This window comes from Acanthochromis polyacanthus, chromosome 7 (assembly GCF_021347895.1).
Source record: "Acanthochromis polyacanthus isolate Apoly-LR-REF ecotype Palm Island chromosome 7, KAUST_Apoly_ChrSc, whole genome shotgun sequence".
In the NCBI taxonomy this organism is placed as follows: Eukaryota; Metazoa; Chordata; class Actinopteri; family Pomacentridae; genus Acanthochromis; species Acanthochromis polyacanthus.
In genome coordinates, this window is record NC_067119.1 from 24,649,386 (window position 1) to 24,665,626 (window position 16,241).

Sequence of the window (16,241 nt, forward strand, 5' to 3'; positions counted from 1 at the left end):
AACACCTCAGCAAAACTCATCTTTGTCACAGATTTCACAAGAAACTACTTTACACATCAATTCACCCCTCCTTAATTTTTTCAGCAGCTCTATGTTATGCTTTAGATTGTCTTTCCCTTACAGTAAACACATATGAATCCACGCTCACAAATATAGAGTTATGTTCCTTTACCTTGTAATGTATAATATAATGTAACTCTATCTTTCAATAGTCTGCAAAAGCTTTTCACAATACTACACCTACAATCAAAGAGTACTGAAGAAGAAATGTACATATATACTTTTTTCTAAGACTATTTATTTGACTTGACCTTCACCATTGGTAAGCTGCTTTATCACCTATATGCATAAATAAATGGTTTAATAATGCATTTGGTACTGCTGCTGCTATATTATGCAGCACTGAAGTGGATTACACAGGGGAATGTGCAATATGTAAAGAAGACACACATACTGGGAACCGTAAAGCGAGAAAAGAAGCGTGCAAAGATGTTCTTGCAGGGATCAGGCATGGCCAGTGTACCGAACTCAGAAACCACAATGCGATTCCTCTCTGTGTTTTGGACATACGAATCACTTCTCAGGAAGCGGCTGCTGTAAGTGACATTGCCCTCACAGATGTGGAACCGGTGCATCATGGCCATGCCGTCAAACCAGTGGGTGTACCTGAGAAAGGAAAAGGCAATTAGTTTCTCACAGGGTATTTGTGCAAGAAAATAGAGGGAGCTCTGTTGTTTGGGGAATTGGTCTCTTGTTAAGCAAATACTGAGAAGGAAAAAACCCTCATTTCGATCTGCAAGGATTAAATCTCAGAACATATGCAATGTGTAAAATGTTTTCTTCAAAGTGTTCCTCAAATACCTATCTTCTCCAAATTCAAATTTCCCAGGACCATTTCTCAGGAAGCTCCCGTTGATCCATGTTGGAATAGTTCCCTTGATGGTGGTGGTGATGGGGTCAGGGGTCTCCTCCACTGTAGACACCAGAGGGGCAACCCTCTCCAGCCCACGGGCCTGCGGACATCGCTGCCTGCTGGATACTGAAGACAAGATAGCAGATGAAGATTTCTGAAAAGCAGAATTTTGACTAATATGCACTGCAGTTCGTTTGAAGATAAAGCAAAGAAGAAATCTGAAAGCTTTACATGAGCAGAAAACGAACTCTTGGCCCCACAACCCCGCCTCTTTCCAACCAACTCTGTGTGCTTTTCCTTCTTTGTGCGTCAAACACATACAAAGGTATGAGAGGATAGTGTGTAGCTGTGAAGCATTTATAGATTTTGAACTTTGAATACGTGTGAAATAGGAAGTGGTGTTAGTTCCAGGTAGCAAATAATGTGTTAACAATAAATTATCCACACTAGATGTGATTAATTAGCAAGTTGGATCCTGTAGGAAGTTTCCTTAATTAGTTGAATATGAACTACCAGTCAAAAATTTGGACACACCTTCTTATTCAGTAGTTTTTATTTAATTAGTTCTATACATTGTAAATTAATACTGAAGTCAGCAAAACTATAAAAGAATACATATGGAATTATGTTGTAAACAAAAAAGTGTCAGTCTTCAGTATTAATGTACAATGAAGAAAATTATATAAATTAATAAAAAAGCATTAAATGAGAAGGTCCAAACTTTTGACTAGTAGTGTAATCTCAGTCTGATAATTGTGCACTAAGCAACTGCAAGTCCTTTTTCTGCCCTCAAATCAAACATTAAAACCCTATAAGCTGTTAAAGACGGTTTTGTGATAAACAGATATTTTCTATGGCAGAACACGATTTGTACTGTAACAGCTCCTGCTAGTGTGAATTCATGGCTCTCATGGGTCATGCACTATGAATGACTCCTGCACTATCTGCTGTCTTATCTGTTATTCAATAACCAATTCCTGTTCATTACCTCATATCTCTGTGAGCCTGTGAAGCATATATGAGAGTTACGTGATTAGCAAAAGCAAATCGTTGAGGTTCAATAAGAAGCCCCATGCTGAGCTTTGGTTACAATATCAGAGGTTTTCTTACTATGTGAATTGTTATTGCATCCAATCAGCAGAGCTAGAATTCCGTTCATTCCCATGACACAAGTAAAACAGACAATAAAAATAGGAATGTGCAATACAGAGATAACCACTGTAGGTTTTAGCAATCTTTTACAATGTTGACTTTGTGAGTTTTGAATGTGATTACTGCAGCATTACAAATGATGCCTGAATGTGTGCTGTCATTTTTAGGGGGGTATTTTCTGTAGTTTCCTACTGCTCCTTTCGAAATTGAGTCTCTTGAAAACAAAGCAGCAACACTGACGAGCCCAGAACTGTTGTGGATAATAGCCTCAGGTATTGCTTTTTCTTATATTTCATTTTTGGGATAATCACAATTGCAACAGTAGTTTATTTGTAACCGCTCTGTCTTTAATGAACTGTTTTCCTTGTGGCATGAACTGTATGTCAGCACACAAGTAAATGACCTTGTTGGAATTCGCTGTCGTAATCCTGCACATCTTTTTGAATTTCACTTTTTTATTTTCACTGTGAAGGAACCTTTCAGCTATTCTTTTACTTAACAGCAGAGAATGACTAAAAGCTATGCAATGTGCATATTCTTTTGCCAGCTCTAATTCAGCAGGAGTCCTTGGAGCAGGAACAATAGAAAATGCCAACATGTCTTATTATAACTGCGGCTCTGACTTTGAAACGCAGCAAAAATACCATTATGACTGGCTGAAGAAACTACATTATCTAAACGCACACCTGCACACGTGTTTTGTGTGGAACTGTATAACAGGGGTTTTGTACTTGATGCTGTTAAATTGCCTCTTTCCCAAAAAAAGGTGTACACCAACATAGAATCGTGTTATATATCTCAAGACTTAGAGTATAATTTCACTTTAGATTGTGATTCAGTTAGTCCTGCCCTTTCCCCCCAGTCAAGGGTAATAAAAGCAGCCTCTTGCAAAAATTCTTGAAGTTTTGTGGTTATGTAGAAACAGGAAATATGCCGAGGTAAGTCGCCACTTCAACTCCAAGCAATGACGTATTTTATTATAATGAAATATTAGAAAATGGCAAGGAAAATGTAGGCCTCTTTAAAGACTAAGATCATCTCATTCACAATTATCTTTTGAAATAATGTAAAATAATTAATGTATTAGAATAAAATTAGGATTTTCAGCTCAGTCTCATTTCATTCTTCAAATGTATGTGCATCTATGCACACCATTTGGCTACATATCTGAAGGAGGTGTCTACTTACCGCTGTGTGTCAGCTCTCCTGTGCTCTCAGACATAGCTGGTTGTTCTGCGGATTTCATCAGGGAAACCTGCCTGATTTATGTAAGCAGTGACAAAAACCTTTGAACCCTTGGGTGCTAAAAAACCACTTCAGCAATCTGCAAGCCGTAATACTAAGCTGATGACAAGAAAAGAACAAGAACAATAGAAGCCATTGCTTCAAAATGCAGGTCATTTCTTTCATAGCGTGACATTTTGGTGTAAATTTATTATGCTTAGCAAGCAAAAAAAGAAGAAGAGGAAGAACAGGGAAAAGAAAAAATTAATAATTCTGAATATTTGTCTGTTCTTGAGGAAAATTAAATAATTTAATCATTGGACCCATATCTCTAATCTGAATCAGAAAGCATAGACACAAAGTTATTACAATATTTTTAGCTAATGGCAGTAATTTGTGGCTATTGTTGTAAACTGGATGTGCACTGTATAAATTTCTGACCCTGCAGATGACCCTATGTATAACAAGCCCACGTATTCTGTGCACATTGGCTGCTTTTAGCTAATCTCAGCATGTACAGTCTAGGTTTACGCAGTTAGAATATGTCACGGTGTTATCAGGGTTCAGATTACATAAAATATCCATAATTACTGTAAATGTCATAACATGTAGCACTGAGGTAAACTGATCCATTAGCTTCGGTCCTGTACAGCCTCGAAATACTTCATTTAGGTGGAGGGATGAAAGTCAAATTTGCAATAAACTGCTGTTAAGATGTAGAAATAGAGAAACTTAATGATGAATTTTAATGGCACATTTCTAATTACACACACAAGATTCCATCCATGCGTCTAATTCTGACCATGCATGTATGTTCAAGTTTCATGATGTTGCATGCTACCTAAGACAACCTGTACATAGAAGAAACGGAAAGCGTTGGTCTAAAACAGTTGTACTGTTTCCAAAAGCAATTGTTCTACTGCTATTAGCAACAGTGCAGACATGCGAGCAGAACATTAATGCAAAAGAGATGAAGCTGGATTGGGGAAAAAAGTAAAAAATGACATAAAGATCAGCCAAAAAAAAAACAAAAAAACAAAAATCTTGAAACTCTTGAAAGTGTTTGAAAAGGTCAGTTTGGTAGTATGAGCCAGTTTGTAGAAAAAAGGGTAAAAAAAAAACAATTTTTTTTTTTTGCAGATAAAGACCTGAGTTTGTTAACCTTTAATTTATTTGCCACAGATATTAGCCACTAAAAATAGAAACACTGTATGACTGTACACCATTGGCACACGAACAAACCAGACACAATGCCAAAACAGATAAATAACATTTTCAAGCAGTAAGCAGTTGTTACAACATTACACCGCTACATGTGGTGAAAAAGGGCGCACCCAGTCCCACTACTCCCCTGCTGCTCTCCCCCCACTGAACATGAAAGAAACAGAAAACTGACAAGTATGTACAAGACCAGTTGGGTCATGATGTGCTTAGATGTAATTAAATTAGTAGTTCCCAACCTGGGAGTTCTCAGGCATGAGGAGCAATGAATTAAATCTGCAGTAAACAAAGACATCAAAATGAAATAAACATATGCAGCAACAATCGAAGAGTAAAAGCAGGGAAGGCCTTCTGTTAACATCAGTGCAAACAATAAAAGCAAATCAGCAGCAGACAGCCGATGGATTTACTTCAGCCCTCTGGCTCAAATCACACTGCCTGTGGCAAATGAGGCAGCCACTGGAAAATGCAGCTGTATATTTTTAAAGGCGAAAGCTTAACAATATGAACATTAGTGGGCTCAGAATGGGGTAAACATTAGACTATTGCTACAAACCAAAAGTTCCACCCCCCTGTGTATAGTCATATCACATAGCAGTGGCAGAGGTATGTGGGGGAAATGAACCGCACAGCTGGCTGCAGCCAATAGTACAGACATGGCACAATAATATTTATACATTATTGCATAATCTGTCTCCTGTTGCTCAACGTGGAAAATGGCAATGGCCAGTACAGTGTTTACTGCCCCAACATGATATAAACCAACCATAAACCCCTCACACAGTGTCATTCAGAGTTCAGCTGCTGTTCTGATAGGGAAAACAGTCTGAAGCGTACCTGTTACAAACCCCCGGGGGAGTTTCACTAGATGAGGTGTTCTGCTTTGCTCAGCCATAAAACCAGTAAGCCTCATCCCAGAACATGACAGACGGCCTCTGGCTGCACATAAACATATTTCAGTGATAAGGAGCTGATCTGGAAGATCAGAGGGTTTGAAGTCAAAACACAAAAGATTTGGCTTCATTTCAGATCAGGTTGACGTGTTTTACTACAAAAACAGAATCAGCTCAGATCATTTACTTCATCTATTTTTGTCCCGTCCCCCCCCCCCCCCCCCGTTCAGTGTAGTTGTATGAGTTCAGTGCACACCTCAGTTCATTATCTTGTGTCATCTGGCCACTATCAAATTAATGAATACAAGAGGTTTAATCAGAAAATGGGGAAGGGGAGGCATCCAGTGTGGACATTGGCCTGTAATAAGTCTAACAATGTTTTACAGATTTGAGGAGAAATTTTAATTGGATTTTAATTAATTAATTAATTAATCGATTAACTAATTAAATAATTAATTAATTAATCAATCAATCAATTAATTACATATCACAGCTGTAGAAAAGCGCACACTCACACACACCTTTGTACAGCTATCTTTGTGAGGACATTCATTGACATAACACGACCTTCTCTGCTTAGCTTTAGCCATCCGAGCTTAATGCCGACTTTCACGCCTTTACCTAAACCCAGCTGTAACCTTCACCCTAAAACCAAATCCTCAAACTGCCCTATAAACGGCTGCAAGAAAGCAGTTGGCCCAAATGTCTTCACTTTCCCAAAATGTCCTTACTATGATTGTCTATAACTCAAACTGGTCCTCATAAGGATAGATATGAAGGCACACACACATATGAAACCACAGGCTGGGGATGTCAACGCTTGTTTTCTTGCTGTAGTTGCCTTTCAAGTGTTTTTCATTCCATCGAGAATTCGCTTCACCCTGTAAACTATAAATGGACAGCTCTAACTGAACTTTAAAGCAAAACTTTAAAAGCAAAGCTGTTTTGTAGATTCAGCTGTTAGGAGTTCTACAAATTCACGGTGAAGGTATTCTCTTTAGAGTATAAGGACCTCTGACGATCATTTTCAGTGTCGAAGTTACGCCTGACCTCCTTTTCAAATGCTGCAACCCAGTCAGATTTGGGATTCATTTTGTAAATGACTCACTTTGCAAAGCTTGGATGTTGTCTTCCTGCAGCAAATGCAGCATGAATTTTGCATTTTGCTCTTTTTGTAAATGACTGTAAGTCAGTTAGGTGTCTAAGCAGATAAACTGTCCCATCTAGTGGTGAACTGGGAAATTAAATGATTCACGAACAAAATGTCCTGTTTGCAATCTAAAGCAGCCTGATGATGAAATACTATTTAACCAAGGCACAGACAAAAGACGTTGAAGCTGATCTGAGGTTCTGTCATCAGAAACATAAAGAAGATCAGCACATACCAGCCTTTTGCATTAAATTTCTGACTCTTCCTCCCAACCTGACTCTACCTGTTTACTGCACAACACCTTTATTGTGCCATGTATTATTACTCAAGAAGCCTGTGACAGATTTACAGTGTCGGCGCGCTGAGTCACCTCAGGCCTCAACACTGTGACACTTTCATACTTCAGGAGTTGTGTCTGTGTCCTCCAAGTCTCGTAACTTATTGAAGTTCTGCTCATTCAAGCCACTAACATCCCCATGATACACTGAGTCAGTGTTTTCAGCAGTACATTTAACTTTACAGCGGCAAATATAATGCATGAAAAAATACCAAGAACAGCGGAATGTTAAATAAGCTGAGAGCCATGTTTAATCATACATATAGTCAAGACGTCTCATATTCCTCACACTGCAGGACTCACTAAGGCACTGGGTAGATTGTAGCATGTCAAAAAGATTGCGGTGGAGCTATCAATATTTTCTGCCTCAATGACACCATCTGTTTCTCACTGTGCTGTTGTTATTTATCACAGTAACATCTTAGTCGGATTTTTAGTTTTGCTTTTTTCGGGGAAAACAGGGGCAGTGCTAGTAATCCAGATGTTGGCTTCCCATGCTGTTATGCAAGTATTTAATTCCAGGTTCCAGGGGAGAGGGTTTTAATATGGAAACAACAAAGGTGAGTTCAATGCAGAAACTGTTGTTAAGGGCGTCTCAAGTGCATCTTCTGCATTTACACATATTAATATACTGTGCGTGTATGGAAGCTCTTTAGGACACATCTCCTGATGAACACACAGTGATTCTAATCCTAAAGAAAGGTCATGGGAAATGTTCCAGGCACCACACCTGTGTGATCAGTCAGCCACCCAGACGCACTGACCCTCTTCGCCATTGGTCCCTTTTTGTCCCCCAGAGGCCACGACAAACCAATAGGAGCGTGCGTTGCTGCATTCAGAGCGGGCGTTGCCTCTGGTGGAAAGTTTAAAAGAGAGTGTGTGTCCTGCTGTCCCTCAGCAGAAGCATCAATCAACATGATCCCTATTGTGCTGGCCTCAGTGCTCATTGCTAGCGGTAAGAACATCTGGTATTTTCTAATTCTGTGCATAATTGTCTCTGTGCGTGTGTGTGTGTGTGCATGTGTATGTGTGTGCTTGTTTATTACCACACAGGGAGCTAACATTCTGCAATTCTTTATTGAGAAGAAAAATGGTGCAGTGTGTTTCTATTATGGGAATCAAATGTAATTTCATTCTTCTTGCGTCCGTTCCGCTCACTTCTTTCTCCTTCTTTTCCAGCCCTTGGGTGCGGCAACCCACCCATTCCTCCTGTGACTGCCCGTGTGGTCAATGGAGTAGATGCCAAGCCCCACAGCTGGCCCTGGCAGGTATGCTAATATGTACACATCTGTCAGTGTTTTCATATTCACTGGCAAATGCTATGGGTCCTGCATCTGGTTATTAGATGTCAACGCCAGTGGTTACTGAAAATCCTGTAATTAAATGTCTGCTTGTGTATTAAACCAACAAACTGTGGCACTGCTCTATGAATCCATGACCTGTTCCTTACTGCATCCTCTGTGTTGTCCCTGTTCGTCTCCAGATCTCTCTGCAGTATGAGAGGGACGGTGTGTGGAGGCACACTTGTGGGGGATCTCTGATTGCTGCCAACTGGGTCATGACTGCTGCTCACTGCATCAAGTACGAGCAGCAGCAGCAGCATATAAAGTCACCAACACAGAAACAGTCACCACTGACAAATTACATAAACACAGATCTCAGGCTGACTATATTGTTTTTTGTTTTCTGCTTCACTACCTAATTCTGGTCTCTTCTTAGCCCTTATTAATATTAAGATTTGGCAAAGTCCATACTCCAGAGGTTTAACAGTAGACTCACACTCATCCAAACCCCTGCTCATTTCAAATCCTCATTTTACTACCACCACTAATCATCAATTCAAACTGTCTTCTGTCTGTTTGGCTTGGATCTCAGTGTTCTTTTCTCTCCCACAGCGATCAGTTCTCCTACAGGGTGTTTGTGGGCAAACACAACCTGGTTGAGGATGAGTCTAACTCCAAGGCGATCCTGCCAGAGAAGATTATTGTCCATGAGAAATGGAACCCCATCTTCGTGGCCTTCGGGTAACACAACCACCACCATACAGCTGACTCTCCTACGTACAGTACATCATAATCTCATCTTTTCTGTGTCAATATGACAAAGTGCGCCAAGGCTCTGATTTCATTTATTCACCTCGGTCCATCTCATATCTTTGACAAAAATTCTCCATCTTCATTCATCGAAAAATGTCTAAAAAGGCCATTAGTTGATATGAGTGAACCAGTCTTTAGCCTTCTAATATACTGATCACCTTAAAATATGCAGCTGGACGTTTTCCCACAGCTGAAATTAAAAAAAAAAAAAAAAAGAATATTAAAAGTTAAATAGATCAATTACTCAGGATGCACAGACATGATAACAAACAGAAAGAAAGCTAAAATACAGATCACTCATTCTCATTATCTCGTCTGCATCGCTCCCATTCTCTCTGGTTGGTTCTGGAGGACGATTTTAAATTGCCTGTCAGTGCGACCACCTCCCTCAGTCCCTCTCTATCTCTCTTTCTGTCTTTTTGCAGTAACGACATTGCCCTGATCAAGCTGTCAGAGTCTGTGACTTTGAGCGACCAGGTGTATTTGGCATGTCTCCCTCCTGCTGGCACTGTGCTGTCCAACCTCTACCCCTGCTACATCACTGGATGGGGCAGGCTGTACAGTAAGTCACCGTTTGTTGAAGGGCCAGCTTGTGTTGATGTAGCTGTCATGATATTTTTTTTTTTAGCTTGGCATCTCTTATATGTTTTCGTGTCCTTTATGATGTTCAACCATTATGTAAGTGTGATGTTTGGATTTGTAACCTGCTGTGTCTGAGTGTTACCCAGGGAAACCTCCAAAGTTGGGATGAAAATCACATGCATATGATTTTAGCATAAACTTTTTTTGGGGATGGGGGATTACTCCTAAATTGAAAATTTGGGTCAGACTGTGAATTTGGAGCTTGGGGAAATGCTGTAAAGCAGCTTTGACAGCCGGCTAGTGTATGTGGATGATGGTAATAGACTCTGCCTGTGTGTTTTAGCCGGAGGCCCCATAGCTGATGAGCTGCAGCAGGCTTTGATGCCTGTGGCTGACCATGCCACCTGCTCCCAGCCTGACTGGTGGGGTATCGCTGTTAGGGACACCATGGTGTGTGCCGGCGGGGATGGAGTTGTGGCAGGATGTAACGTAAGTTTGTACTCTGTGCGTGTTTGTGGGTGTGCATGAAAGAAAGTTATTTTCAATTATGTGTTTATAATCCAAAAATCTCAAACTATTACAGTTACACTGTAAACCGTATACAAACTGCTTTTGCACTTTTGTTCTAATTTATCCCACTGATGCAAATTTGAATTTCAATACGAGTGTGCTCAAGTAAAAATGCATTCAAAGAACTCCTGTGTTTTCTAGCTACCAAGAAACATGACAAATGTTTCTTGTGTCCCCATTATACTTAGTAAAACAATGATTCTGATTGTCATCGTTGTGCTTTGCCAGTCTGCTAGTGGCTCCATAAAATGAATTAAACATAAGCCCTCCTCATCTCCTCCTTTGTCCAGGGTGACTCTGGTGGCCCCCTGAACTGTCAGAACAGCGACGGTGCCTGGGAGGTCCACGGTATTGCCAGCTTTGTCTCTGGCCTTGGCTGCAACTATGTGAAGAAACCCACTGTCTTCACCAGAGTGTCTGCTTTCAATGACTGGATCGACCAGGTAAAGGAGAAACGCAAACAAGAAACCCTACCCTAATGCTACATCTTGCTGCATTTTTGAAGTAACAACCAACTCTTTGTCTTCACAGGTTATGATGAGCAACTAAAGAAGAGGCTACATCAATAAAATGGCTCACCAAAACTACATTCACCTTATTTATGATGTGTGTCTTTTAATGCCAACCAAATCACTGTAAAACATCACAGTAACTGGTTGTGCCTCATCTTGATGTTTGCCAGAAATGGAAAAAATGTCAACAATTGTCCAGCAGGTGTCCTCATACACTCGTGATAGAAAATTGGTTGTGACAGCTTTTCAAAGAGGGATACTGTGCAGAATTTACAATGTTTCTGCCTGGAAAACAGCATCAATAAACAGATGTGATTCCCCTCGAATGGCTCACAAAAGCAAGCATGGAACACAAAGCCGCACACTGATTTGTCTAGTGACACTAAGTTGCACACTGAATGATGAACAGTAAATGTTTGTTTAAAAAAATAAAAAGATAAATGAAACAACCCTGCTGATTTGTCTTGGTGCCCTCTCAGCAGCAGGTCTTTATGAAAACCCTATTACTTTGGTGCAGATAGCTAAAGCCTAGATTAACACTTCTGTCTATTTTTTAACACTGCAGTAAGGATAAAAGGTACAAGCAGGAAAAATTAACAGCAAATTAAAAATTGAGTCTTGCTGGGGGTTTGCTTCTGTCTCCCTCCTTCCTCTCTGACACATTTGCAAGACACACACACTGATAAGTTCTGACAGGGTAATGGAGGCATGCCAACTTCTTCATTGACACTAGGCACAGTGATGAGACGTGACATGTCCTGCACGTGCAAGTAATAATGACTGTGCATGTGTGTATGTGAGTGCATGTATTAAGAGCAGACTGAAGGAGAGGCACATTGAGTTTTACTGAGTGTCCATGATTCTTTCAGGCTGTATCTGAGCACATTTCTCTGATGTGATGAATCACACATCTGAGCTCTCTCTCTCTGGAGTATCAGTCAGTGATCCGTGATCAGGATCCCATCTAAGCTCCCATGTAGGCTGCAGCACATGTGCTGCTCTAATTGAGTCCCATTTTAATAAAAAGTATTAAGATATGCTTGTCTACATTTAATATGATAATGTAACACTGAATCGACATTGAATAATTTAATTCTGCATACAGCAATTCCGCCAAGTTTAATAAAATAACCAAGTGCAAAATGTAATTAATCATGTTAATGTCACTGACTGTGTCATGACACCATCCCAACTCTTGAGAGTAAAATGTATTATCGCAATTATACTGGTGAACTTCTAACAGTAAGACGAATGTAATATAAAATGAATTTGTCATAACCGTAATTAAATAAAAATACACATATAAAAAAGTAACTGGCAGCAGTTCGATCTTACATCAGTTACATTTTTAGCTCATTTACTGAAGGCTTTAATTGCATTAAACCCTTGTTTCTTCCTGCACTGACTACACTGTCGATCACCGCATTCATGTTTAACTTATATGATTCAGGTTTTAAATATTGCTAATGTGTACCCCAGTGTGTTGCCATTTTGATTCAGTTTGCCGCAGACTGAATCGGTTCCTCCTGCAAAAGTTCTGCTTGAAGTCGGTCGTGAGGGGGGAGAGTGAGGCCTCAAAAGAATGCTTTGTCTCTGCCTGAACTCTGGGTCAGGGCACCCTACTCTTCACACACAGACACACAAACACGTGTTTCAGTCATTGTGAGGACACAGGATGCCATGCTGCATTCCCTATAGCCCTTCAACTCAGCCCTAGCAACAAATAGCTAAATGTTCAACCTAATCTAAATTTCAGCCCAAGCCCTGAAACCAAGTCTTAACCCCCAAACAGCCTTTTGAAAGCCTGAAAGAGAAGTCCAGCCAAAACTTCCTTCTACTACAATCGGTCCTCAGAAAAATAGAAGTCCACACACACACATACAAACAAAGGGAGGGAGACAGAGAGTGGAGCAGAGTCCCTCAGGGACACCCTGCTGATGTCCTGAATACAAATGAGTAAAGGAGAGGCAACAAGTTTGCAGTTTGAGTTGCCGCTATTGTGCAACCAGTTTTAGGGAAAAGAAGAAGAAGAAGAGAAAGATTCTTGTAATTTCCTGCATATCTGCCTTTAATACGACCAATAAAGTCAGTGATGTGTAGAGTTGTGAAATCAGTGAGTCCTTCTGCATTTAATTTGACTGTATTCCACATTGTGCTATAAAAGTCTTATGAACTTGAAAGCCAAATACTGCATTTTGCATTTTATTCTGAAACCATATATATTCTGAATGTATTAAAGAGTAGGAGAAAAAGCTTTTTGTAAAATGCCTGTAGCTGAATCCTGAGTATCTACACAAGGTTCAAGTAGGAGCCACATTATTGTTAGAGTGCACTGGTGTGTCTTGTCATTCTTTTTTAGTTTCTTCCCCTCTTCCAGGCCAAAAATCCTTTGAGCGTACTGTACTGTACCCCTGATGAATGACGCTCCTGCAGCGGGATGTTCCCAGAGGTGAGAGGAAAAGCCCTTGATGGGATGTTCCAAGCACGTCTTTATATAAAGAGAGCGAGTGGGAGCAGACGGAGGCAGGGAGTTGGAGGAGAGGGAGAGGGGGAGGAGAGGAGGAGGGAAAGGGGGCGGAGGGATGATGAGCAGACACACTGACAGCAGCATCTCCGCTCTGTCGCCCTGCGTCTGTCAGCAGTCACCGGGAACCGGCCGGGACACCGCCAGCTCTACTTGATTATAAAGTCCCAAAGTCCTGCAGACCTGCTGCTGAGCGACTGCCAAACGGTCGGCGAGAGTTCTGTGACCTACTTGGAGGCAAAAGTTGTGTTAAAAAAAAAATATATATATATATATATATATATATATATATATATATTTGTACGTATTTGGGAACATCCATCCACTTGCGCGCCAAGAGGAGCACAGCAACAAAAAAAAGAAAAGTCTGGACGCATGGACGGGAGACACCAGAGGACAGAATTAGGTAAGTAGGAAATGTTTCTGTGCTTTGAGGCAGTTCAGTCACCTGAGATGGACGTCACTCGATCTAATTCACTGCCAGGTGATGTATTATGCATAACCAATCGCCTGTTTTCCATGTGGTCCCTGCTACTATGACTGTGTCCCTGCATGCTCTGTCTACTTATCCCCTGCTGTAAACAAGCGTGTAGGTGCAAGTGGAATTTACATACGGTATTTGCATATATACACAAAAGGGCTTTATGTTTCACAGTGGAGCCATTCACAAATACACACACATCCAGGCTGGAGCACATATACTGTACTTGTATGTGCATGACTCCACTTTGAGACCAGAAGCTTTACTATTTTCTGCTGCAGCCACAGAGCCATTGCATAACATTGTAGTTATCTTCGTATTGAATGTGGCCTCAGGGTGTGTGTGCATGAGGGTTTAGAGTTGTGTTTGTGTTCTGACGTTTGGACCTTTAAAACTAAATTTCAAACATTTCAGCTTCCTATTGACACGTCGCTTGATTGGACAGCCACTTTGAATATTTCAATATCTGTGAAACATTATTAACTTTGACATAATTACAAACACAAACAAGCCTGATTCTCTTCTTATTTTTCAGGACAGCGTCTCTAGGACCAAGCCATTAGAAATTGTGTTCTAATTCGCTTATCTTTCCTTTTTTTCCCCTTTGAATGTTTTCCTCCAGCGTGGTTACTAAAATGTATTTATCTTGCAAAAAAGAAAAAAAGGACCCTTTTAGCTATTAATACACGAACCCTAATTATCTACTCTTGGAAATATGAGTCAGGAAAATGGGTTAGAATCGATGCTGATGAAGTAGTATGTGACTTTTCTTGTTATATGCACCAGCGATTGGATCAAATTAACTGAAGCACGCAAAAAGTCTTCTCTTTGAATACATTGCTCACACTCATTTGCGTTTTCTGTCTTTTCCTCTGGCACACACATGTAAATATTCCCCGTCACATTCCTCTGCCATCCAACAGCCGACACATTCCTCGCTTCAGCTCTAACTGAAACTCTGAAAACATTTTGTGTCGCCCAACTTCTGAGAAAAAGTTTGTTGTTTTGGATGTTTTGGAAATATTTTGGAGAAACTGTGAGGGCAGTTTTATTGACAGTAATCCCAGTTGTTCATTATGAGGGTGGTTTTCCCCACTGCAATGCTACCAGCATCCTGAGAGGGACCCATGTGGTGCAAACAAAGACCAACTGTGTTTGTCGGAGCGCAGATCAAATGCATCACTGCCACCCTCGCTAACGTGTTGCTATCCATCTTTATTTGGCTTGGTCATAAAATTCCTATAAAGGGAAGGATAACTTTGAAATGAGTTCTCAACAGCAGGCTTGGACTGTTGCTGTATTGCCCTCAGTTGGGGAGAGGAGGAAATATGTGGTCTCATTAGAAATGCATTAGAGGGCAGGGAGAGAGGTATAGAAGTGAGGAGATGAGCTCGAGTTTTTATCAGTTAAACTCTGAGAGGGAAAATATTCACACCCTCCATCTCATGCTTGAACCGGCTTCTCGCTCTCTTTCTCTTTGTGTGTGTCAGTGTCTATCGCGCACTCTCACACACACTAGTACACCTCAGTGACCCATTTAATATCAGCCACAAAACTGGCAACTATATTCCCACATGTTCCTCCTGAAAACACATTACTGCTAAGACTCATTCAAAATAATTCAGCAAGAAAAAGTGCTTACCGGAACCTTCTTTATCAGTTTAATAACTTCTTCGCTCTCTGCCCGCATAAAGGAAACGAATGAAAAAGGCTGTTGTGACACAAAACTGCAGCAGAAAGACACTTGTCCTGCAGTACTCTCCTGTTATGCACAGATTATTGGACGGAGCAGTGGCAGTGGAATGAATTTCTCTTTGCAACCGTCTGACACATTTCTTGTACATTATTAGTCCTGAAATATTATAATAATACACCATTGTGCAGTCTCATTAGAAACCTCTGTAATGCTCTGTATTTGACACTTAGTGCCTCTGAGAATAAATGTCTTGAGAACAAAACCTACTCTTGCAGGCGCACATGTAGGTCATCCCATATTTATCACCTGAGGGATAAAGCACTTTGGCCCAGTGACTAACCTGTCAGAGAGAAAGTAATCTTTACTGAGCTGACCTCACCAGTGGACCGAGAGTGTCCATGTGACAGGCAGGTTAACTGTAGCCAAGTATGCCACAGCGTGCATGTGCACGGGCATGTGCCTGAAAAATAAATTCAGCTTGTTCATGCGTTGCTTTTTCTCCTTTTTCAGGGAGAATCTGTGGAACTGAAATGACGGATGTGGCACCAGCAGCATAGCCCAGACCCAACTCCGATGTCTGATGTGACCATGGAGGATGATCTGAGGACGGGCCTGTCCGTGTGGGCCATTGTGGCCATTGTTTGCAACTCTGTGGTTGGCATCCTCATCCTCGTCCTCTTTGTCATCCTCTACAAGGCCTGCAAGGTGCCTTCACACCAGGAGAAAATGCCAGTTTTCATATCAAAACTGGAGCAAAAGAACCCCGAAGAGAAGTACATACTGACTGCAGCCTAATTAGGATCTGAAGACGCAACCTTGAGATGCAGAGAAAATTTAATTCTGGCAAACTGATGGAATTTAAAAGATGAGTTCTAGATGATCAGCTGGAC

The 16,241-nt window shown here is 40.8% G+C and overlaps 2 protein-coding genes across 3 annotated transcripts in view; one reads left to right on the top strand and one right to left on the bottom strand.

Moving 5' to 3' along the window:
- The window catches only part of bco2l (beta-carotene 15, 15-dioxygenase 2, like), a 34,867-nt gene that overhangs the window by 6,866 nt on the left and 11,760 nt on the right, over window positions 1–16,241 (bottom strand). Inside the window, exons 1-3 of one of the 2 annotated variants that reach the window (XM_022200861.2) lie at window positions 3,254–3,324; window positions 862–1,039; window positions 455–666 (exon numbers count right to left, since the gene is read on the bottom strand). In XM_022200861.2, coding sequence (XP_022056553.2) covers window positions 455–666; window positions 862–1,039; window positions 3,254–3,311 — 448 coding nt within the window. In that variant the 5' untranslated portion in view covers window positions 3,312–3,324. Of the gene's footprint in view, window positions 1–454; window positions 667–861; window positions 1,040–3,253; window positions 3,325–16,241 lie in introns of those variants that run through there. The other variant, XM_022200862.2, reaches the window with a different exon arrangement.
- ela3l (elastase 3 like) lies at window positions 7,729–10,727 on the top strand. Its single transcript, XM_022200863.2, has 8 exons — window positions 7,729–7,845; window positions 8,070–8,158; window positions 8,374–8,471; window positions 8,786–8,914; window positions 9,412–9,548; window positions 9,912–10,057; window positions 10,429–10,581; window positions 10,670–10,727. Exons 1-8 carry the CDS (start codon window positions 7,806–7,808, stop codon window positions 10,685–10,687), a joined length of 810 nt encoding a protein of 269 aa, XP_022056555.2. The 5' UTR covers window positions 7,729–7,805; the 3' UTR covers window positions 10,688–10,727.

Coding starts and splice junctions, on each gene's coding strand:
- ela3l (XM_022200863.2), top strand. CDS start 7,806: ATGATCCCTATTGTGCTGGCCTCAGTGCTCATTGCTAGCG. Junction 8,472..8,785: donor ACTGCTGCTCACTGCATCAA/GTACGAGCAGCA, acceptor TCTCTCCCACAG/CGATCAGTTCTCCTACAGGG. Junction 9,549..9,911: donor TGGATGGGGCAGGCTGTACA/GTAAGTCACCGT, acceptor TGTGTGTTTTAG/CCGGAGGCCCCATAGCTGAT.